Below are 24,492 nucleotides of genomic sequence, written 5' to 3'. Positions count from 1 at the left end.
AAAAAAGAAAAGAACAACATTCTAGATCCAGCTTTGCTCAAATGTACCCAAATCCACCCCTGACGTTTTCAGTTATCCTTCCAAAAAAACTTTTTTCACATACCCGAGCCTAACATTTGCCATGAAAAGTGTCCTCCATAAATTGTAATTAGACCCAGAAGTGTTTCTCTGAAAGTGTTTAGTATAACGAGGCTGGCGGAATGTTAGAAGATAAGTAGTTAAATAGTTTGAGAACCTTGAGTTGGACAAATTTTGAAAGATAGGATTTTCTCAGAGCTTTGATGATACACGCACATTAAATCTCTGAGAGGAGGAGACAGAGCAAAGAATCATTTCCAACACCCACGGGATGCCTTGGGTCCAGTTTGCTAAACAATATACAATTCTTTGAAACATGCTCAGTTGGAGTTTTCTCAAAGTCCAGGTTTTTATGAAGAAGCAATGTTTTAAATGGAGGAAAAATACAAAAAACAAACCAACCAAACCTTTCAGGATCTGTTCTGGACTCAGATTTACCACACAAGGCAACGCCTTTTACACTAATATTAAATTTGATGATCTATAGGGGAAAAAAAACAAAACACTTTAGTCATTCCCCAAAGTTTCAATAGTGATCCTCAAACTCTGTAGCTGAACAAAATCTCAAGCTCAACTGAAAAGATAGGAACTCCCCCAAATTTTCTCCAGATATGTTTTCATCAGATCTGCCCCCCTTGCTAACCATTTCAGTTTTATTGACCAATTTTAATACGTTAGGTAAAAATGGCATGTCACACACAGAAAAAGACTGCACGACATTTGTGATTTTATAGTTATTTTAATAACCAGGTTTACATTAACAGTCACGTGATGAACTTTTTTTTTTTTTTTTAAATCTCAGCTAAACTCAAAACACAGTTTTCTTCACGGTTCAAAGCAAACAGCTCGTCACATTCCAGAGCTGCCTCACAGCTACCACAGATCACAGGAGAGTTACTGTCTGTCCATAGTCACCAGACACGGAACTGAACACCCACACACCGTTTTCTGAAGAGGGAACTTACAATGAAAGCTGAGGCTGCCTGCGACAGCCCGTGTGTATCCGGGACTCCAGCTGGACATTTCCAGGGGAGAGGGCCTGGGACGCGGGTGGGATTCGTCGCCCTGCTGCGAAGGGCTTCTCAAGCAAGTGGAATTCCAGGGTTAGAATTGAGGTCTTCGGAGCAGAGTGTGACTCCCTGGTTGGAGTCACGAAGGAAAGGGCCAAAGGATGATGGACTAGACTTTGAAGGAAACTTATTTTCGGGATGATGACCATCCTTCCATTTTTAGAAAACTTAGAAGTATTTCTGGTGGGGTGATGATTTAACAGTTCCACAAATGCCTTCTCAACTACCCAAACTGGGGTCCTCCCAGAGAGAACCCTAGCTGATTGCCATCTGGGTTTGGGGACAATGTGAGCAGGTTGGGGGTAGGGCAGGAGGAAGGGTGTCCTTAGAGAGGGGCCAGGCTAAGACATGAGACAGCAGGAGAAAGCTCTGGAGGAAGACAGAAGATCCAGCAAGGGCCCCCAAACCCCCACCCGAAACTGGACGAGGTGCTGGTGAATTTGGAGAGGGCCAACTCACCGTCCTGATCTCTTCTTAAACCCTGTGTGTAGGGCTCTTTGATGTGTCTCAGGGAACAAGACAAATTTGAAAATAAATTTTAACTTAAGTAACAAGGTACCAGAAGTCAGAGTTAATAAAATAGTGGGAGAGCTCTTGGAATTCTCAGGAATTTCTATGCTTGGAAAGTTACTAATAGTGAAGAAAGTAAGGCCTTCCTCAGATCACGTTGCCCAGCAGCAAGACATGAAAGGGCTGTTCCTACTGCATGGAACTTGTGTAGAATTATATAAAGTTCTGGTTGAATGTTGCATTCAGAAGTCCCAAGTGCAACCAATTGGGCCATGAGGTCATGAAGGGATGGGATGAACTCAGGGGCTGGTAGCGGCAGCAGAAGGTACCAGAGTTATCTACTTGTCTTTTCCTCCACCTGGTGGTTGTGGCTGGTACTGCAACATATCCTAAATCCCAGCCCAGCCAATGAGGTATATAGAATATTTGCTTCTGCTATGGCAAGATCCCTGCCTGCATAACTGTCACTCCGCGTTTGGAATAGGCTCCCACATCTCTGAGTTATAAGCCAAGAGATACATCCCCACCTTCACGTCAGTTTCCGTAAAATAAAAGTACCATGAAAAAGCCTTAAAGGTAGCAAGATTCCTTCTTTGGAGGGGAAATCATCTTTTTCATGATTAGAACGTAACTTAGCTCTGCTAGGGGAAATCCTCCTGCTTGGCTATTTCCAAATGCCTCTCCAGCCCTGTATCCTCTTTTCTGGCTTTCAGCTTAAAATCTGCAGTGTGAGATAATGGTTTCTCCTAAGCACCTGAAAGGTATTGGAGACCGACTTTTCTCTTCAAAGTACTTAACACACAACGTTATGAGTTCTACCAGCTGGATCCTCCAGCGCGGAGGTCTGATACCAGGTTAAAGACATTTTTTCCCCCTTGCATATGGGCCTCTTAGTGCTACAGATCTTTGTCTGGCTCATGGAACTTTTTCCAAAATTGAGTTTTAAAGGGGGGCAGGCCAGGGAATGGACATTCAGCTCTGACAGACAGGGTAGGTGGGCACAGACACTCTATACTTCATTTCATGTGCCTATCAGGACAGCCACATGTCATTGCCACCTACCTTGGGAGATTTGGGTACCAAAACAAAAGCTCCCCCAAATGGAATGTGCTAATGGAAAGGGAACAGATGATTTAGGATTGAAAACTAGAACCACGGCGATGGAATGCACTCTCTGTGCTCCAGACTGGCTTTCCCAAACCCCGGCTAGACTCCCACGGAAGCTGAGTGCCCTATTAGTATGAAAAATTAAGGAACGCCTAAGAAAGGCAATTTTCAACAATAACAACAAAAGTCCTATTCAATCATGGCTCTGCCTGGATCTCAGGAGATCAAGAGAATCAAACACTCACCACTGGCAGCAAGACAAGCCCTTTCCTCAAGATGGCAGAGGCCAGCTGTCCCTCTCGGTTTGCGAAGACCAGAGCGTGAGGTGAGCTCCAGCTGTGTTTGGAGGGAGGCGCTATTCACGCGTGGCTGCCCCACCCCCAGGGCCTGTGCTGTGCCCCCAGCTGCTGCCTCTAAAGAGCATCGAAGACGCGCGCAGGGCAGCCGGGAGAAGTGTCTGCTCCCTCCTCACCCCTCCCAGACAGGAAAAGAGGAGAATTTGAAAGCAACGCTGGGAAAAAGGCCCGCCAAACACGGGCACGACCAAGTAGAAGCAATGGTTGGGTTTTGGTGTTTTAATAAAATGCTCAGAGAAATAAAATCGACTAAGAGAGGACGTGACAAAGTCCGGAACCTGAAGCCCTCCTGCCTGCTTTCTCTGCGGACCCCAGGGGACCGTGGTGAAATGATGGCGACCCCCAGGGGCCACCGTCCATGGTAATAAATGTACTTCTTTAACACAATACACAAGACCCCTTGTGCTCACCCACCCACCCCCCGCCCCCGCACACACCCTACCCCAGCCCCCTGAGCCCTCTGCCTTGCTCTGGGCTCCCACCACCCACTCACCCCAATAACTGTGTCCCTTCTGCTCATTTTCCTTGACATCCAGCTTTGTGTGTCCCCTTGTCTTAAGATGCAGCACTACACACGCTCTCAACACTATATAGCAGACTCTTTACCTTAGTGGCCTGTCTGATTGCATGCATGGAAATGGGGGAGGCTAGGCATAAACAGAAAACAAAGCAATATTCGTAAAGCTAGGCAAGCGAGCGTAACATTGGAGAAACATAAGGCTTGAGGCTTATTGATTCTTTAGATCGTAACTGTTTGGATTCGCTTTCCTTCTTAAATATCGGTGTACCATTTTGGCTTCAAAAAATCTCTTCTTGCTTCTGCCCCTCTCTTTGGGGAGGGGTTGCTTAACTCAGGGATGTGATGTTAGAACGGCCTCCAGGGGGCGCCACGATGCGTTTGCTGGCTGAGCGGACCCCTTCGTCCACTTGGGTGCCTGCAATAAATTCCCAGGGAGAAAAAGGGACAAGAGAGAAATCGGATTAAATTTCAAGAGTGTAAGATATTACGTGCCTTCCTGGCTTCTTCTCCCAAGAAACTTCCATTCCAGCTTGTCAAGTATTCCAGACATTTCATACCCTCCCTCGGCCAGGAAAAGCCAGGTTCCTATCTAGATTTCATCAGACCCTCTACATCATAACAAAGATCACAAAAAACAATGGGGATGTTATAAAAATAGCTGCTTCCATTCTCTGGGACAAGCAGTGTTTAAAGTGCCTCCCAGGCTACCTCAGTCAACCCTCCCCACTGTCCTTTCAGGGAGGTACTGTGAGTAACAGAGGAGGAGACTGAGGCTGTGAGGGGCCAGGTGATGTGCCCAAGGTCACAGCTGGGAGTGGTGACGGCCAGGCCCCTGCAGCCACAACCCTCTGTCCTTTCGGAAGGAGCCTCCAAAAGCTTAGAGATTATGGGAGTCAGGGAGCAACAGAAAAGGGCAAAAACATGGACAAAAATTTCCACAAAGAGCATACTGTGACCTCTGGCCATGTCACCTCAACAACTTTAGCCCTTTTCTTTTGCCCCCCCCCCCATTTATGTCCCCTTATCTCTCTTCCTCCCCATTGTCTGGTGGCTCCTAGTCCTCGCCCCTCTTCCGGCCCCCATACTTCCTCTGTATGTATACATCTCTCTCCCTTCTTGCTTCTCTCTTTAAATGCTTCTCTCATATTTAAATTGCTCGTCAGAGAGATGCAAATCTACATTTATTTTATTTTCCCAATTTAAGGCTACTGGTTATGGAGCCATTGGATACCTATTTCCTATTTATAGCAGGTAGCTCTTAAAGAATAGGTAAGATTCACGATAAGGCCACCCTGTGGTCCCTGTTCAATCACCAGTAGCTGTTGTGAGCTTGGAAGAATATGATAAAAATCCTAGGTAGCAATCTGAGCATACAAATAATCTGAGCCCCCTGTTTCACCTGGGTAAACAAACCCAACAGTGCACAGCTCCCACTGACTAATGTAGAAAATCACCATAAATTCACCATGAAAGCCATCTCGCCCCCTCCCCCACCATGTGTGAGCTCTGAGCAGAACTGGTCCTCACTTAAGCCTGATTTTTAACCTGAGTGAGCCTTATCTTGCTTTCTCAGCAGGAGTCCTTTGTGTTCAGCAAACCATTCTTCTTGCCCAGCAAGGGGTTCCCTAAAAGGCAGTCTGGGATAGCTCCCAGCGTCACCTGTTTGCTCGGGAGCCCTGAATCCCTCTCCCCTTCTTTCCTCCCCTTCTCAGTAAGGTCGCCATCAGTTTGTCCGACTCACCCGACAGGCTAAATCCCGACTGGTGCAGGTTCCTCACGGGCGGGTTCGGCCGAGTGGGAGAGCCCCGGGTGGAGCCCGCGGGGGTGCCCCCCTTGGGCGTGGTGGTCAGGTCAAACACTGGCCCATCATACATGCCCCGCGGGACCGCGTGCAGGTCCGCCATCTGCGGCAGAGAAAGCGGGTCACTGTTTATTCCCTTAACAATTAAGGGTCTGTTCTAGGTAGCACAAATATATCACTGGATTAAGTGTGCGTAGGGGGAGCCACAAAAGAATAATACTGTTATTTTAAGGAAAGGAGGAGTGCAAAATAAAGGGGGATGTTATGATAGGGTGCTGATGAAGGAGCAGGTGAAGGTGTCTCTAAAAGGTGAGCTTTGACCTTGAGGCCCCAAGGAGCTTGTAATGGGACCACGGTTGCGGGGGGAGGGGCTGAGGGATGCAGAGGAGAGTGTGGACGGCAGCGTCCCAGCGGGGGACGCTGATGGTGGAAACAAGTGCAAGAGCCATGTGTGTGGCCGGCGCAGAGAGGGTGGGCAGGGGCAGCAGTGTGAGGTCAGGTCGCAAGTGCTGGCAGAGACCAGGTCCCGTAGGGGCTCCGCCCTCAGGCTCCTCAGCACAGGCTCCTCAGAGCCGGCAGGCCTGGCAATGAGCGTCCTGTGGTCTGACCCACTGAGCTCTGGCTGTGGCTGTGAGCTTGTCCTGGGACGGCGGAGCCAGCCCGCGACATCACCCACATGATGTTCTGTGCTAGGCCTGGTGCCAGACTCTGGGGCCTGTGGACCCGTGAGACCCAGTATGTCCCCCAAGGGGGCTCACGGTCTATTAGACAAACACTGCAAGACCACCTGCGGCAGTGGGCATATGGCGCACGCGGTCCACCCGTTTCAGGGCGGACATGGTGCCAGGCGGCGGACAGCTCAGGCTGGGCCCTCATAAGACTCCCAGGCTCTCTGTCACGGAGCTGTCCTCCTCTGCTGGTGGCTCAGGGGCAGGCACAGAGGCCTCGCTCATCAAATTTGCAGCTTAATGACCCAGGCGGGAGGACATTCTCTCTACCCCACAAGAAACCTTGACCAGTACTCCAGGTCCTCGGAGCACCTTTGGGTCCAGCATCTAAGTCACGTTAAGAGTTGACATACAGGAAGTTTGGGTTTCGTTCTCTTCTCTATTAAGCCAGCACTGGAGTGTGGAATTTTACTCCAAACTACTTAACTTGAAAATGATCACTCGTAAAGAGATAAGAATGGTGAAGAGATTTAAAACGTTGTCATAGAATAAATAGTGGGTGGCTACAGGGATACTTAGACTAAAGGAGAGATGGCTTTGGAAACACACAGACTCTCTAAGAGATGGGTTTAGTGTGTTCTGTGCAGGTACGGGGAGTAGAATTGAACGGGCCGGCGGGCTGGCTGGCTTTAGGGAGGTCAATTTCAGCCCAGCAGAAAGAAGTTCACTGTCAGGGGCAGAGATGGCCGGTTGCCCTGTAGGAGGGGGAGCCTCCCTGCATTGCACACAGAGGCTGGATGACCCATTACTGGGACCACTGGCCGTCCAGGAGTGGGAGAGACACGAGGGTACTGAGTTTCGGTGAGTCTCTCTCTAATGGGGCACTGCAGTGCGCACTCGGATTCCTGTCCCCAGCCCCCCCACCTCGCCATTACCATGACTGAATGAGACAGAAGCCCCAGCAGCCCCCACCGCCAGGCTCCGGGCCTTCCCACCTTCCTCCGGGCTTTGATGCGCTTGTACACGTAGTCGGAGAAGGGGCTGCAGGGGATGAAGCGGCCGGCCCCCTGGGTCACGTGCAGGTTGCCGTCTTCCAGCATGATCTTGCCCTGGCAGATGACCACCAGAGGCGCCCCACGCAGCTCCATCCCTTCAAAGATATTGTACTCTGCAGCCTAGAGACAGGGGTGGGGGGGCAAAGCCGTAAGTATGGGCGCCAGAAGGGGAGAAAGAGGAATGGGCTTCCCGTGTGCTTGGGATCCTGCCTTCGGAATCACCAGAACAGACGTGCCAGGTAAGGCAGGAAAAGCTTGAGACGCATCTACCAGGTTCCAGGGGGTGGAGGCCCTGGAACTCCTAGCAAAGAGAAGCACCCAGTCTTTAGTAAAGGTCCCCACAGGGAAGTAAATTCTGTCACTGGTGGCGTCCAAGGAGAAGCGGGTAACCCTCAGGGATGCTGCACTAGGCAGTCTTGTATCGGGAGGGTAGGTAGTGGGTGCCGTGACCCTTAGATGTCTACTCGCTTGAAACTAAATAATGTGATGTGACAAACTGTTTGAGCAAAGGCCACTCCCACAAAAAAGTGGGATAGCTCCCCACCTCCTTTGTTTATTCAACAAACGCAAAGCCATCACCGCAAAGGGGATAAGGACAGGAGCTTGGAGTCAGGTTGTCTGGCTTTGAATTCCAGCTTCATGCCTTTGCTGCCTAAATTATTTAATCCCTCTGAACCTCCATTTGCTTACCTCTAAAATGGGGGTAATGACAGTGCCTGCCCATGGAAGACTGTTAGAGAGATTGAATGAATTGCAAGCACAGTGCCTGAAACATAGGTGCTTAATCCGTATTAACGGTTTTTAGTCACAAGAATTAAGCCCCTGCCTGCCAGGTACTGGGCGTTCATTATCATCCTCCACCTGAAATACCTCATGAGGACGTCATCAGTGCGGGTCTCCCCTGGGGCCCCTTCTTTTTCCTTCCAGGCACAAGGCACCATTGCACTTCCTGCCCTCCTGGAGGAAGCTACGGCCACAGGACTGGCCTTGGCCAATGCTGTGTGACAGGAAGTGACATCCTGAGAAAGTGTTGAGAGACAGTCCACCGTTTGCCATGCCCTGGCCTCTGTGCTCAAAGTCACAGAAGCATGTGCAGCGATGACGTCTCTACCTGCCTCCGGCCCCAAGAGACTATGATAGGCAGGGCCCTTCTGCTCACGCATCCTGGAAAGCGGGAGTGAGAAATAAACTGCTGAGGTCTGGAGTCCCTGACAAGTTGGGATGGTTTGTTATGGGGACCCACCCCTGTCTAACCACCCTGGGGCACGACGTACACATCTCTCCTGACCGAGTTCTTCGCACGCATTCCCCGCCCCCGCGCCCTGCATCCCACGGCTCCAGCCTCACCGACTGGTGGTTCTTGGCAGAGACAATCTTCACGGCGTCCGGGTCCCAGATCACCAGGTCGCTGTCGGAGCCCACAGATATTCTTCCCTTGCGGGGATACAGATTGAAGATCTTTGCAGCATTTGTGCTTGTCACGGCCACAAACTGGTTTTCATCCATTTTCCCTGTGGCCTATGGAAATATTAAAAACAATTTTTTTAATTGTCAATGCACGGCCTCTAAGCTCAGAGCAGGGTGATTGCAAAGGTGCCAAAACACACACAGGGACCTCCGAGGCTGTGAGCTCAGAACCCCACCCAGCAAGCTTCAGAATCGGCTGGGCTGTCACGGTCGTCCAGGCAAAGTGATTGAACGTGTGTCTGAGGAGGGGAGTTACCGCTCCTGAAATATGTGCATTTTTTTCTGGTTAAATGCATACATGTACTTACTCTTACTCTTCTCACTCCTAAAAGGATTATAGAGAATTGACAAGAAAAACAAATGTGATGGTGAGCCCATTTTAAAAATTTGTGTTTGTTGCCCTGGCTGGTATGGCTTGGTGGATTGAGTGCTGGTGTGCAAACCAAAGGGTCATGGGGTCGATTCCCACTCAGGGCATGTGCCTGGGTTGCGGGGCAGATCGTCAGTAGGGAGTGCTTGAGAGGCAACCACACATCGATGTGTCTTTCCCTCTCTTTCCTCCCCCCTTCCCCCCTTTCTAAAGATAAATGAATAAAATCTTTAAAAAAAATAAATAAAATATGTGTTTGTATTTGCATGGGCAGAACACAAATATGGAAGAACATCACCCAAATGATAAGTGGTTATCCCTGGGGTGGGGGATTTATGGGTAATTTCTGTTTCCTTTCATATGTGTGTTTTTCGGTACTTTCCAAGTGTTCTTTAGTGACAGTATCATGTTGGTATTAAAATATTTTTTAACAATTCCTAATTGTGTCAAGATAAACACATATATGTATTTATAAATACATAACTGTAAAAAAATACAAAAACCTAAGTATGTAAGAAAAGAGACAAAAATATTTATCCTTTCCCTCTTCTTAAAACAATAAGCCCAGAGAAGGAAAGAACAATTTATTTTAAAAATCTAGCTTTGAGCTTCCTGGAAGCCAAGGAGAAAAGAGAAATTTGGTGGATTACACTGTGTAGCTAAATGAGGTGTTAGATGATACACATTCTGTTTGGCTCTAAAATGAGTGCCTCTAGGGTTTTTAAAGTAAAACAGAGGGACATGATCAACCTAATAAGTTAATCACTAATTTTATTGAAATCTTTGGGAGAACCTTCATTTGCATGGCTTTTTGAATATTTAATTTTTTTGGACAACTTCTGTGATTTTAACAAGGAAAATAAAACCAGGTCCCTTTGCCAGAAGACACTGATAGACAACCACTTGTGCAGCATGGCCACCCTCCCATGGCCTCGATCCTTACCACCGCCTTGTCCCAGATGACAGACATCCGCTCCTCCACCCCATTGGTACCCTCAGGGATGGCTGTGAAGTTATCCTTCCCGATCGCTTTCTGGGCGGTGCTGAAGGTGCAGTGGGCACTGCCAGAGAGCTGCAGGTCCCCGCTGGCAAAGTAGAAATGCTCCATGAGAATGGGAGAGGTGGCTAGAGGCACCTCGGGGGTCCAGGCTCAAGGGTCTAGTGTCAGCATTCAGAGCGCCATGACTTGAGTTTGGAACCCTCCCTCTACCTCTTGCCAGCTGTGTGAACTTAGGTGAATTTCCCCCGCTCTCTGGGGCTTGGTTACCCCATCTGGAAAATGAGGGGGTGTGATTAGATCATCTCTTGTGTAACAAAATAGAAAGGGCCCAAATGAGTAACGGGACTCATCCGCAGAGGCCAGCAGCAAACGAGTCCTCCTTAATTTTGGTTAAGTGGTCATCATGACCAGCTGTTCAAAATTTGCGCAATACAGGGTCCGGCGGAAGTAAGGGCTGCTTGAGTGTGGTTGGTAGGGTGATAATATGGGTGTAATAATTTATGGTTTTCATTTGAACATTTCACCTAAAATGGCATATAATGTGTTTGAGTGTGATATTGTTATGTTACAGAATCACATGCTTATGGTTTTGTAATAAAAAAAGGAGGCATTATTTGTGCTGGACTCTGTACTTAAGTATCTCTGGCCCTCAGCTGCTTAATCTGTACAATGGTTATGAAAGTCCCTCACTCATCCAGTTGTTGGGAGGAACAATGAGATCACGTATGTAGCCTCTCCCTGGTGCTTGGCACACCATCCGTATTACCTGCTACTACCTTTATTAATATGATCACTGTGCTAGTCTTACTAATGACTGCGGTCTGTGCTCCAGGTTGTAGGGGGCTTCTCAGTGTCTTTCCTCCCTGCAGACCCGAGTCTAGCTGGTGGGGGGCTGCTCTAATCCTCGTCCCACGGGTCCCAACCTGTTCCCACACGGTGCCCGAGGCTCGCCATTCTGCACCGACCTGGCCAGCAAGGAGTTGATGTAGTCAGGAGTGGTCGGGTCGGGACTCAGAGGTGGGGATGTCACAAAGGCGGCCGCCTTGGCCCAGTTCTTGCTCCAGTAATGGGTCCCATCTGTGCCGAGGCTGGCAGTGATGGGCTCACCAAAGACCACATTTCCTGCGAGGGGAAGGAAACAGGCAGGGTTGCATGAAGTGCTGCTGCCCTGGGCCCCGCGAAGATAACCGCAGCCCCTTAGCCCACTGGAGGCTGCGTCTCTGGAAGCAGACAGGCCTGGGTTCGAGCCCAGGTTCCCACTGTTTCCAAGCCTCTGCTTTGCTGGCTGCTAAATGAAAAAAGAAATTTGTATTCCTCAGATCACAAGAAGCCATTGCTTGCAAGAGACAGTATTACTTCTTAAATTCTGAGGGAAATTAAAATTTGAGTCAGAAGAAACAATATATACACGCGGATTCTAAGATTCGCCCTCCTTTCAGAAATGTTTTACTGTGGAATGGATCTGTCCTGGAATCAGTGAAACGCACCAGGCCTGTGAATTGAAAGACCCGGCACGCACCGTGTCTGGCACAAAGGCAGTGCCCAGTAAATCTGATTTCTTTATCCCTCCTCCTCCTTCCCACTGGGGGGCTCCAAAGCCCCAGGCATGCCCACACCACGGGAAACTGCTAGATCCTGCTGTTCCAAGGACACGCTTTGGTCCACAAAGCCAAACCCACTGCCGTGGATGAAAGGCTCTCCTGTTCTTTCCCATTGCGTTTGTCACTCCTTCAGGACACCCAGTAACCTGGGGCACATCAGAGATGACGCTGGCTTCTCGGACCCTATGTCTTGCATTAGGGACTTAAATGCCCAAATCAAGGAGAGGAAAGATACTGGGAAATACACTGATCTAAGCTTCTGTCGGGCATCTTCAAGGAGAAGGGATGGTGAGTCAGAAGGCAAATGCGACCTCATAGAAGGTGAGTTTGGTACCAAGATTCTCTGTGCCAGAGTCCTGGACTAGAGATGCCCTGTATTGCCCTGGGCTTCTTTAGCTTCAGCCTTCCATCTTCCATAGTGAAGTTCCCCCCCAGATCCAAGTTTAGGAAGGCTCTATGACCAGGATTATAAGTAGGTTTTGCCTTGCACCAACTGCTATTGTCTGGTTTTCTTTGCCTGAAATTTTGCATAGGGAAGAATTCTAATCATGCTTCCGGCTTCACTAGAAAAGACTCATGATGGATTTGCGATGTCTGCCATGGGTGAAGGAAGGAAGCAAGCAATGGCAACGATTCATGCATGTCACCCCTGCTCTTGGGAATGACAGTAAAAAAGGGTCCACACCTGACCGATGAGAATGTTCAAGGGCCCTCCAAAAATATTTACCAAACTAAAGCTGATTTAAGCTTCTAGGCCACAGAGAGTGCCACAAAGAAGTGAAGAAAAGAAAGCCAAGACAAGCACTCAAGTCCCCTTAAGATAAATTACACCTGTAAAAGTGGAAGAGCTCTCTCTCTTTGGACTACCTTTAGGTGGGAAAGTAGAATAAGCAGAGATTGCCATGACACTGGGTTTGAATGCTAGCTCTCCATGCTGGGAGGGACCTGGACAAGGTGTGCTTCAGTGTTCTTCCCTGAAACCAGGGCTACTAATGCCTATTTCTCAGGGCTTGGGAATTCTACATAATAATACATTTAAAGTGCAGGTATGCCTCATTTTATGGCACTCTGCAGATACTGTGTTTTTCTTACAAATTGAAGGCAAGACCCTCCACTAGCAAAAAGATTATGACTTGAAGTCTCAGAGGATGGTTAACATTTTTTAACAATAACGTATTTTTTAATGAAGGTATGTACATTTTTTTAAACATAATGCTATTTCTCAAGTCATAGACTACAGTATAGTGTAAACATAACTGGGAAACCGAAAAATCCATGTTCAGCTTGCTTTATTGAGATATTTGCTTTACTGTGGTGGCCTGGAACCAAACCTGCAGTATCTCTGAAATCTGCCTCTATTTATCTCAGTGCGGGATATACAGTTGGTCTTCATTAAACTGTGGATTCCTCATCTTAATTCTAAGCAGCGATGCTGAGCTGCTGAAGAGCACTTAGTGATTAAACACACGAGGACTTACAGTCACCTGTGCAGGAGGGAGGAGGGAACCCTGCTACACTCTGTCTTCCCATCGGAACGTCCTTGACTCCTTCCCGAAGAATGGCAGTTCATGAGAGGTTCATGAGCTTTGATCTCAGCAGCTCGTTTTTTGTCACTGCAATAATGGTACCCTAGCGCAGCTGTGCTCATCCTTGCTGGTGATTCATGAGCCAGGAGGCTAAGGGGTGAGGAATTTTTCTACATGAAATCTAAAGTAAGATCCCACATGTCATTGAAACAGCCTGCCCTGAGGCCCCAGATAACCCCAAGAATGGGCTGCTGGCAGGAGGGAGCCGTGGGCAGAAGGTACCAGAGGTTGGCTATGGTAGGTGATCATGGAAAGAGGCGTGGGGTGTCCTTACACTCTTTTCTTTCTTTTTCTCTGCCTTCCTCCAAGCATGGGTAAGGAACATGGGGCTGCCTGCCTGCTTCGCGCTGATGACTCACACCCAGTAGAGCAGCCCGCCCGCACCCCCCGCCTCATGTTCTGTTGAGACACTGAAAAGCTGAGAGAGAGAACACAGCAGGCTCACCGTGAGCAGCGTAAGGCAGGAGGTACCTCAGAACCTGCCAGCTAGAAGACTGTCTGGACAATTGGGCCGATGCCCTTTCTGTAAGTAAAGGGTCCCTGCTGCCAGAAGGCCAGGCAGCTGAGACTCAGCCATCGGAGGCAGCTGGGACTATTTTTAGCCACCCCAGTCACTCACATCTGGAGTTCCGATCTTGGTCGATGAATCACTCACTGTGGGTCTCTCCTCCTTCAAAACGGCCATGGACACACCGTGGTCACGATCATACAACCAAACAGAGAGCCCATGCCTCCAGTTTCTGAGCCACATGGCTCACAAGTGAGCCTGTTAGTCTTCCATTAGGGACGAGAACGAAAAGCAGAAAAGAAAGCTTTGAAGTGAGAGTAAACTTTAGCTCTCACTTCAGCTAAACTTTAGCAGAAGGTGAGCACATGAAGCCCGAGTTAACAGCAATGGAGGAAAGTGGCCGAAGGCAGCGGAGAAAAGAGCCCGGGTCATGGTGGCCAGTGCCACTGGACACGCTTTGGAGACCCACGCGACCCCTTTTCTAAAATAATTGTGCTAACCTGTGTGGCTCAGGGGGTGGGACCCCACCCCTGCGCCCTGCCCTAAGCCCTGGCCCATCAATTACACCGTCTCCAGGGCAGATACTGGTTCAGGGAGGAGCCCATGACCCAAGCCAAGGCCGTCACAGTCCTCGTGAGGACTTGGGCTTGAACTGTTGGAAAAGATGTCCTCTCCCTCCTCATGACACTCCCCACCAAGAGTGGAGGACAAGCGCCTCTTGGCATTTATCGTCACTGTTCACACTGAGCATAAGGCAACCAGAGAGGCCAGAAGACTGAAGACAGAATGAGTGACAGAACCCTAATCCCACTGTTTAAGCCCATTGGTTTGGCCATTCCTGAAACACCTTCAACGAATAATTTACTTTGTGTGCTTAGGTCAGTTTGAGTTGGATCTTTGACTTCTGTACCCAATATAATCTTGACTAATATGTCTATTTATAAAGCTCAGATAATGTGAACAGACAATAAAAGATCAAAGCGAAAAAGGAAGATGAACCAAGTCTCCCAAGAACTGATTCAAGCTGTGTCATCTCGGGAAAATCACTATCCCTTCCTGAGCCTCAGTTTACCCATCTGCCAAGTGGGATTACTCCCGGGATCCTGTTCTCCACCGGGATGCAGAAAGGAGCAAACAGACTACTATGGACGAGGGGCATCCCACAGAGCAGGCAAGGCGCGAACTAGACACCACTGACACTGGGTGCCCAGGCAGGAAAGGAGACTGGCGCGTCAGAGCCCCGAGATCTTGGGAGCACGCATCACCTTTTTTCCTGGCTTGTGAGATGAGGTCAGCTGCACTCTTGCTCATGACCTTTGTGACGTAGAGAGGGCAGTTGGTTTGGCTGGCGATGGTGATGGCACGGAACACAGCCTCTGCTTCCAGCTGCAAAAAAAAATTTCCCAGGAGTCAATAGGAACCGCTCCCCTGCTTCCACACATGAACGCAAAGCAGGCGTTCAAAGCCTAGAGCGGCTGGAGATGGACGCGCTGGATCTAAGTCTCAGATACAGCACTGCCTGGCTGGCTCACTCTCCTGGGCGTCTCAGTGCCTCCACCCCTCACCTGGGAGGTGGATGGAGATCAGGAGAGGACAGCACAGGGTTGCTGTGTGACATCAGGGCCTGGCACAGCACCAACGCTGCATCAGCGCAGCTCAAGTTTCACCTTGGCCTGCTCTCCCCTCCCTCTGTCGATCACAGAGGCCGCATGTGATGGACGCCTTTGCTCCCCAGTCTTCCCAGAGCAGGTTCTCTGGCAAAACACAATCCCAGCCCCAGAATGTAGGAAGTAACCAGTCAAGCCAATGAGGCATCATGTTACTTCAAACCCTTTCCTACAGCAACAGGTGGTCAGGGATGTGTTCGTTCCAGCAGGCACGTCTCATCCTAATAATTCCCAGACTTGTCCACACAAAGACTTCTTTTGTCCTCAACCTCCTCCATCCCTAATGTAGAATTCATGTTTTCAAAGATGTTAACCAGCCCAGTGAAATTCATGATGTAAGAAATGAGGAGCTCTCCCTTCTTTTACTAAGAAAGCGGGCTCTGAGAGCTCAGGCTTTCTCCCATGGCCTGGTTCTGAACCCCGGTTTTGCCACTTAGAGGCTGTGTGACCTCAGGTACCTCACATGGCCTCCTAAAGTTTCAGGTCCATAAATGGGGGATAATAGGACCTGTCACATATGGCTGTTTCGAGGAGTAAGAAAGTTCATCTATGAAAAGCACTCAGTTCACTCCTGGGACGATGGCAGTGTTCCCTGAAGGGTGGCTATTGGTCTTCTTGCTGGTGGCAGCTTCTGACCATGTGCGAGAGCCTGTGTTAAGTCACTACCCAAGTTAGTCCAGTGCAGCCCGAAGCAGAGACACTGGCATTTTTCCATTCAATCAGCTACACTCCCTTTTTGGATGGATATGACATTCTGGTTAGCCTATGCAGCCCAACCCTTCAAAAAATACCAAAAATAGCCTGCAGAAGCCCGAGGCGAACCAGTCCCTGCCCGTGGTGAGCGTGGCTCGGCAGACAGGCTCTACGAATTTGGCTGGTCAGCTGGCATCCCATGCATCCCATGCTGCACTTTTTTCCCTGTGGACAAGACCCTGGAGGCCCCTGAACACAGAGAAACGGGGCCCCCTTCCGGAAGTACTTTCCGGAAGTACCCAGACTCTTGGGAGTTTTTGGGCCTTTGGCTCAGCTCTTTGAACCTTAGCTCACTTGAGGTGGTATCTGATGTGCTTTGAACGGGAGAGACGCTGGCTTCCTGTATGCCCAGTCCTCCCCATCACACCTGTGCTGACCTCTCCAGCTGCCTCATGACCTCTGCCCAGGCCCCTTTGATCTTGCTCCCTCACAGCGCTGCAGGACTTTCAGCACCTTGACAACATGACTATCTTTGGAAGGTTACATCACTCTCCAACTTCACCCAAAAGGGCTTCCAGGGTTGTTGGGATCTGTGGCCGTGAGGCTTTCTACTAAAAAGGAGACGGAAACAGGGAGGAGGGGAGTATGAGGGGGAGTTGAACAAACAAACCAAAGAACAAAAATAGACTTTGCCCTTGGCTGCTGCTGAAAGATCTATCTTGCCAGCACATCTCAACAGTGACCAGCATTTAAGAAAAGTGTCACAAACAATGCTGATCACCTGGCCTACTTGCACTGTGCAGACAACTGTTGATCCTTCGGACAGGATGGGTGGGTGCCTTAACCGCTCTGATCTTCAGCTTCAGAATGCACAACAGCACCAGCCACCCAAAGCAGCAGCCAGACCCACTGCGACAACACAGTTGGCACAGTACCAGGTATGAGCAAGCGTTTCAGAGAAGGGACCTGGCATTAAGGACACATTCCTTTTTACAGAGATGCTGTGACTGTAACCCCAACACAAATTTTTTTAATTGAGGTATAATTAACATATAACACTATGTTAGTATCAGGTACTATACAATAATTTAATATTTGTACCTATTGCAAAGTGATCACCATAATAAGTCTTGTTAACATCCATCCCACACAATTACAAATTTTTTTCTTGTAATGAGAACTTTCAAGATCTACCTTATTAACAACTCTCAAAGATGCAATACAGTATTATTAACTATAGTCACCACACTGTACATTATATCCCCATGATTTATTACTTTTATATCTGGAAGATTGTTCATCTTTTGACCATCTTTACCCAATTTCCCTACTCCTTACCCCTGGTAACCACCAATCTGTTCTTTATGTATATGAGCTTGGGTTTTTTTGAGATGGGAAGGGAAATGATTGTTGTTTTGTTTCTTAGATTCCATGTGGAAGTGAGATCTTATGATATTTATCCTTCTCTATCTGACTTATTTCACATAGCCTAATGTCCTCAAGATCTATCCATGTTATTACAAATGGCAGACTTTCATTCATTTTTATGGCTGAATAATATTCCATTGTGTGTGTATCACATTTCGTCCATTGGTAGACCACTTAGGTTGTTTCCATATCTTGACCATTGTAAATAATGGTACATAAACATGGGGGTGCAGATATCTTTTTGAATTACTGTTTTCATTTTCTTCAGATAAGTATCCAGAAGAGGAATTGCTGATAGTTCTATTTTTAATTTTTTGAGGAACCTCCTTACCGCTGTCCATAGTGGCTGCACCAGTTTACATTCCCAAAGTCAAAATTATAAATAATTTCAACCGGTGACAAAAAGAGCATTAGACAAAGGAGTTTCTGGGGTGCAGGTAACATTCTTCTGTTTCTGCAGTTGGGTGCTGCTTACATAAGTATATTCAATTTGTGGAAATTCATTGTGCCTTCATGATAGGAACACTTTGTGTGTGGTACACTTTAATTTTTTAAAAGCTCCTAAAAGAGATGGGTGATGGGAATGCAATCATTTCTGGTTCTGACTCCTCCTTCAACCTGCTGTAGAGTGTGGGGCTCGGAACGACAGAGCAGGAGCACAGTTCACTTTGCTGACATGGAGGACCTTGAACTGGCTCCAGGTGCCAGACCCAGGCTAGTCCCCTAAAGCCAATATGTCCTCAGCCATGCAAGCAGCCAAGACCCAATTGTGACGTGTGCCAGCAGCTGAGACTGGGGACACCCCAGAGACATGGAATCAGCCGCTACTTCCCTCTCATTTGCTCCTCATCTACTAAGCACAGTCGCTAACCAACATTCATTTTACATGTGGGAAACTTCCATACCTACATGCAATCATCTCTTACACAAACTGATAGGCATATTGCCTATGAAAAACCCTTTCAGCCTCCTATCCATATGGCCAATATTTTGCAGGACTCAAAATATAGTATGGAATAAGGGGATAAGTAGAAATGTCTCCAAAATTCACATCGATTAAGAAAGGACTTACACATTTACCTCTCCTACTGAATAACAGAGTGCCCTCCAATGGTGTAGTCTTTGGAGAGATTAGGGGTCAGGAGTAAGCATTCCCTTCTAATTTTCTAAGGGGCGCTTGAGTTGAGTCATTCAAAGTGATCTTGGGAAAAAATGGTCCAGTCTTGCTGTGTGGTATTGACAGAGCCTCACCACCTTTCACCACGTTTATCCCCACACCGTGTGTGCATGTGCCTGGGAAGGGAGGCCGAACGCTACCACTGCAAATGTACAATGATGGACAAGCCATCCGGGAAGCTGCTGGGATTGGGACTGTGGTAATGGGAGACTCTCGGAAGATGCTGGTGAGAAAGAAATCCCCCAGTGCTAGGGCTTCTCTCTCTGTCTTTCCACCTACCTGATCCCTCCCAACCCCCGCAACTCACCTCCTCTGGTCTGCTCAGCACGTGGCCTTCTGGGCCAGTTATTCCCATTTCCAACATCCGGGACTGCTCCTGGAATGAGAAAATAGTTTTTTATTTTTTAAAAAAAACTTATGATATCGCTTAGTCAAGATTTATTTCAAAGCCTGAAATCATTCAGACCAATCAAAAAAGGTGCTACTGCAATTTCTTATAATACATCAACACTTAAACTAAAACTTTAAAAAATGTAAGACACTATTAACTAACTCCTAACTAATAAAAACCATCCTCTATTTCTTAGGACAGCTCAACTAGGATTTGGAAACGTGCTGAAGATGTGGTCAAGGGAAAAAAGAGTAAAATATGTATGTTGAATAAATTCATTACCTCTATATGTGGAATTGCAAATTGGGGCAGAGTTTTAACTAACAGGAAAAAAGCATTTAAGCGTGGCCTGCTTTCACCAAAAGAAGGTCTGCTAAAGAATATAGTTGTTTTCGACATTATGCATCAGAAGTCACATGATCTCTTATACTCTATTTCTTTCAGAGGCAGACCTCTGAGAGTACACTCATTTTTGAATTCATTCATGCATTTTAAAATCCATTCACTCAACACAATTATTGAGTATCTGCTTCATGCTGGGCTCTAGGTACCTGACCTGAGGCAACGAGGCCCCTGACTTAGTCCACTACACTAAGTCCACTGTTTCCCCAAGTCTGGTCAACCCACCGCCTACATCAGAATGAAGCTGGTTGTGTTTGTAGAAATGCAGAGTTCTGGCCCGATTATCCAGGTCTACCAAATCAGAATATGTGAGGTTAAATTCTAGCAATCCGCATTTTAGTAAGCTTTTTAATGCTTTACTTTTTATGACTTAAATGAATGGATTAGAATTTAATCGGACATAATAGTGCCTCTACCCAGCATTACCTGAGTTCCTCTTTTGGTCAATTTCTAACTAATTAGGTCTGGGATGAGGTAGAACTGCCTACCCCTTGTGGCTGATTCCTCCGACTTCTGGCCAGCTTTTTGGGAGAAGCAGGTAGCTGTGCAGTGAACACACACATGGGCTAATTGGAACTGGCACAAATCCCAAGCCACCATCGCTGCAGTTTTGGTGACATTCATTCTCAAAGCACGAAGGCCAGTCCAACGAACCTCTGCCCCAGGGATGTGAGAGATGGAGAAGAGCAAACTGAACTACGCCTTGTCTCACTCCGAAACCATGAGATGTTCAGGAAAGAAGGGATTCCTTCTACCTGAAAAAGGACCATTTTGTTGTTGTTTGTTTGTTTTTAATAATAATTTTTTAAAAGAGTAGAAAGGAAGATTCCACTATAAGCAACCATGAAAAATAAAATAGTCACTGTTCCCAGCTCTATAGAATTTGGGAAAAGGTCAGAGGCTTATTTTACTAGGAATGTACTTCCACATTTCATTCTAATTGTTTCACGTATCTAAACTTGGATTGAACAAAATTTCTTCCAAACTCTGGTGAGTTTCCACTTTGAATTGCATCCTGAAGTCATTCACACAAGGGTTAAGGTCTCCAATGAAAGCATCTTCTGTCTGATAGGACACCCCCACCCTTATCTTGTTCAGGAGTTCTGGGACAACATGCAGATGAAGGAGGTCTGAACTCTGCTCCCAGCCTCCTCAGTCAGAACCTCCAGGACTGGGAGAATCCTAGGAGCTGGTCTTTAAGTTCCACAGGTGGTCCTAATGCCCTGTTCATGCTGGAAAGTCCTGTCCCCAAAGTCAGGGTGCCCCTACAGCTTGAAGAACGGCATGTAAGCCCTGGCTGGGTATTTCCATGGTTAGAGGGTCATCCCAATATACCAAGACTGTGGGTTCAATCCCCAGTAAGGGCACATATAAAAATCAACCAATGAATGCCTAAATAAGTGGAAAAACAAATCAGTGTTTACCTGTCTTTCTGTCTTTCTCCCCCTTCACTCTCTAAAACCAATCAATAAAAAAAATTTTTTTAAAGAATGACATATAAAGGGCCGTCAGTGCCACTTGTCATGGCTAGGGGACAGTGGCACTTTGAGGCACTGATCACTAAGGTAAGTACTCCATTGGGGTCACGGCACAGTTTCAGTTTGCTCCATGAGGAAAGGGACACTGTCTTTTTCATCTTCCCTCTCCAATGTTCTACCCACAGTAGGTGCTCAATAAATATTTGTTGGATGAGCGGCTAAGGATGCTGTGCTCTCAGATTGTCCTTCTGAAGATATTCCTTGTTGGGACCCATAGGAAAAGATTTCTTCTTCCTCTTTAATCACTTTGGCACCAAGTGCAGCCAGAGATTCTGAGGACAACAGCTGCTTCAGTTAGATATGTGATCAAATCTTTCAGCTCAAGCTGAATTTAATAAACACACACAAGAAAATGCATCCAAATGGAAAAATGCCCTTATTCTTCTCCTGACTGAGACCAGATCTTCCCAACATTAGGGGAGGGGAGGGGTGGGGGGAACCAGAGCTATTTCTGTGCCAAGGAGCCACAGAGGAAGCTGGAGAAGGGTCTCTGAGCTGGATGTTTGCCTCCGCAGGCCCTAGACTGAAGCAGCAGGGAGTTTGGTCTCTCGGGCATCTGGAGGGAGCACTGGGACCTCTGGCTGATGCACTGAAAACTTACAGAAAAGGGAGGAACGACAGCTCTGATACCACCAGACACCTCCCCTGGGAGCGAGGCATTTGGACCCCCTCTGGAAAAATGATTTCATTATCTCTGGGTGTGTGGGGGGCGTAGGAGAAGGCTGTCAGGGGCCTGACTAATTAACCTCCTCAGTCACCAGCAGGAGGAAACTGCACTCTGAGCTCACCTCCTCCACTAATGAGACAACACTCCAACAGCTGGCGCGCTGCACAGCTGGCGCGCTGCCTCCCCCGGAGGCCTGCAGCCAGGCGGGTGGGGCACGGGGCCCACTGAGGCACATCCCCTCAGGGACTGAGATTCTATTCTCCCAGTTACTGGCTGTGACCGTTGGGACGGTGACGCAATCCCTCTGTGCCTCAGTGTTCTCATCAGCAGGATGCGGAGGGTGGCAGTCATCTTTAAAGGGCCGGGTGAAGATTAAATGAGGACATACCAGAGCCCTCCTCGGAGCCTGGCAGACGGTAGGGAGTACTCCCAAAGCGGTACCTGCTATTGGAAGCTAACGGGGTGGCCTCAACATTGTTCCCGCGCCCCTGCCCCTCACATTCACCAAGTCCCGGACAACTTCTAAAATAAAGGCACAGCCCAAGCGCTCTGAGCTATGGGAGACATCTGTCTTGGCTCGCCTCTGCATAGCCTAATGCCTGGCACAAAGCGCTCAGGAAATACTCTTTGAAAGGATGAATAATGGTCTCTTGCTATTAATGTTATGGGAAGGACTAAGAGACAGCTTACACTCTTTTCTGGCAGCCTCCACCTAGCGGAGGCCAACCCGGGGGTAAACAGAGCCCGGCTAAGACACATCTGTGCATCGAGCTCATTAAGCAGCCCTGGAGATGAGGAGGAAAGTGCTTTCTGCTTCCACGCAAATGATCAGTTTGGGCCTTGGGACCCTTGCTTTCATCGCTTTCCTCAGGTTTCTCTGTGATTTCTAGGAAACCAATGCGATGTCTGATCCCCACAAGACCTCAATTCTTTATTAGCTAAGGCTGGGAGTGCCACAGTCGTGGATCAGATTTCTGGCTTCCGAGAAGTGCTGCCTTAGGGTTTCTCTTTAGGGCAGAGAATGCCATGGACCTTGGACTCATTTCGAAAAGCGAATCAGCAGCGCTATCCCATGAAACGCTCCGATTTGAAAACCTCCTCTTCCAGGAAGCCTTTGCTGATTCTCTAGAAAGGCCAGATCTCTCCCTGTTATCCAACAGCTTTTACTTTCTCCCTCACTTGTCTATGTTTTCTTTCTTTCCTCCTCCTCCTAGACAGTGAGGCTCTTCCGGGCAGGTTTTTAGCAGGGAACTTAGGAGGGTGCCTTGCCCATGGTGAGAGCCAAAGCCACGTGAAGGAATGAGGAAACGGATGGGACGCACAGCGAAGCCCACGCAGAAAGCACGCTCCAGGGAGCTGCACGCCGTTACCTGAGCGATGATATCCCCGTTCTCAGCATGAACTTGAGCGATGGCTCCCAGCTCTCCCAGGCAGGTGAAGATCTCGTAGAGCTGAAACAGAAATGAGTCATCACCTTCACAAGCCACTGATGCTTTCAGCAACCTCACACAAGGACCAATGACAAAAGTCCGAATGGGATAAACCGGAGGAAATAGCTGACCAGGGCAGAAATACGGACTAAAACATGCACGACTCAAGAGCAGTGCCAGTCCAAAGAAAACTCCAGAAAACTGCTTGTACACAGAACCTATGGTGTTGCCTGAGCAGACAGGGCAAATATATGACAAATGGCTACCAGCCCCGCCACGCCTGTCCTGCGCGCTTTTGTACGGAACTGTTTCCCATTGAGCTGAGATAGAGTCTCCTCAACAAGTGCTCCCAAAAGCCACAGCAGCCTGGCCAGAAGCTGACGCAAGAGCTGGCACCCCTGCCTCTCACCCTCTCCAGATAGACTTCCCTTGACCTTTTCACCAAAATGTACGGGAATTAAATTCTCGCATTTCCTCTGAAAACTTTAGATTCACCTCAAAAACATTTCATGGATTTCTTAAGGAGAGTCTGAGGCAAACTGGGACAATTACCCCAAAGAGCAGAAGGCTCTCCTTACTCCTGCAGGGCTGAGCACCTCCTGTGTTCCCTGAGCTCACCGGGGGCTGGGGTTGGTTTGGTAGAGGATGATGTAGGCACACCCTTCCTCTTGTCCTTTTCAGAAAGCCTCTGCCCATGGAAAGTCTAGCTCCCTGTCTGCCCTGCCGTGGGCACCCTGCCTGTTACCTAATTTACAACGTAGTGTAAACTGCCAGGGCTTCGTGAAGCAATCTGGCCTGGTCGTCTCCCACAGTGCCCGCAGTGAGTCAGGTTCAAGAAGCCAAGGTCATCAGCACACAATAGGAAACCCATCCAGATACACCAAGCCACACAGCAATGGGTCATTACCTCTGTGTTGGACACTTGATACAAATCCTTATAGGCCATGTAAACCATGAAGGAGTTAACCCCTGCAAGAGAGAGAAGAGTGGGTAGGGAGAAGACAGAATACTACGACCACTCCCCGTCCTCTATTCCCACTCCCATGGGCCCGAGGACATTACAGGCTCCCATCCAATGCAAAGCAGATGCTTCCCGTTCTCCAAAAACATTTTCCTGTTCCCTTCTCACCCTGGAAAAGCAACAGTTCTGACGTCATGTCACAGAGAATGGTCTCTTCTTCTGCACCTCTTTCTTGCCCCCCACCCAACACTCCCCAACCCACAGGGTGAACAGATTCATTATTGCTTCAGGCAGAAGGTGAATCCCAGAGAATCACTCTAGCATGCTGGCTGTGTTCACACGCTGGGGGCTGCACCACCCACCAGTCCACGGAGCTTGGAACCCCTGACTCTTATCCTCAGTGTCTTCATCTGTAAAATGGAAAAATGGTAGTGCCCTGCT

General features: G+C 48.2%; 1 protein-coding gene across 1 annotated transcript in view; it reads right to left on the bottom strand.

Annotated features, from left to right (window-relative positions):
* Positions 1–3,600: 3,600 nt before the first annotated feature.
* The window catches only part of DPYSL3 (dihydropyrimidinase like 3), a 58,846-nt gene continuing 37,954 nt past the window's right edge, over positions 3,601–24,492 (bottom strand). The window contains exons 5-14 of the mRNA XM_054568223.1: positions 23,998–24,059; positions 23,031–23,111; positions 18,970–19,038; positions 14,963–15,083; positions 10,968–11,124; positions 9,946–10,087; positions 8,513–8,683; positions 7,106–7,285; positions 5,383–5,545; positions 3,601–4,056 (exon numbers count right to left, since the gene is read on the bottom strand). Coding sequence (XP_054424198.1) covers positions 3,968–4,056; positions 5,383–5,545; positions 7,106–7,285; positions 8,513–8,683; positions 9,946–10,087; positions 10,968–11,124; positions 14,963–15,083; positions 18,970–19,038; positions 23,031–23,111; positions 23,998–24,059 — 1,235 coding nt within the window. The 3' untranslated portion in view covers positions 3,601–3,967. The remainder of the gene's footprint in view (positions 4,057–5,382; positions 5,546–7,105; positions 7,286–8,512; positions 8,684–9,945; positions 10,088–10,967; positions 11,125–14,962; positions 15,084–18,969; positions 19,039–23,030; positions 23,112–23,997; positions 24,060–24,492) is intronic.

The sequence above is a fragment of the Pteronotus mesoamericanus genome, unplaced genomic scaffold (assembly GCF_021234165.1).
Source record: "Pteronotus mesoamericanus isolate MK-2021 breed Mesoamerican mustached bat unplaced genomic scaffold, CSHL_Meso_final contig_2, whole genome shotgun sequence".
Taxonomy (NCBI): Eukaryota; Metazoa; Chordata; class Mammalia; order Chiroptera; family Mormoopidae; genus Pteronotus; species Pteronotus mesoamericanus.
The sequence above is the reverse complement of the archived record's forward strand: the minus strand, read 5'-3'. Positions and strand labels throughout refer to the sequence as shown.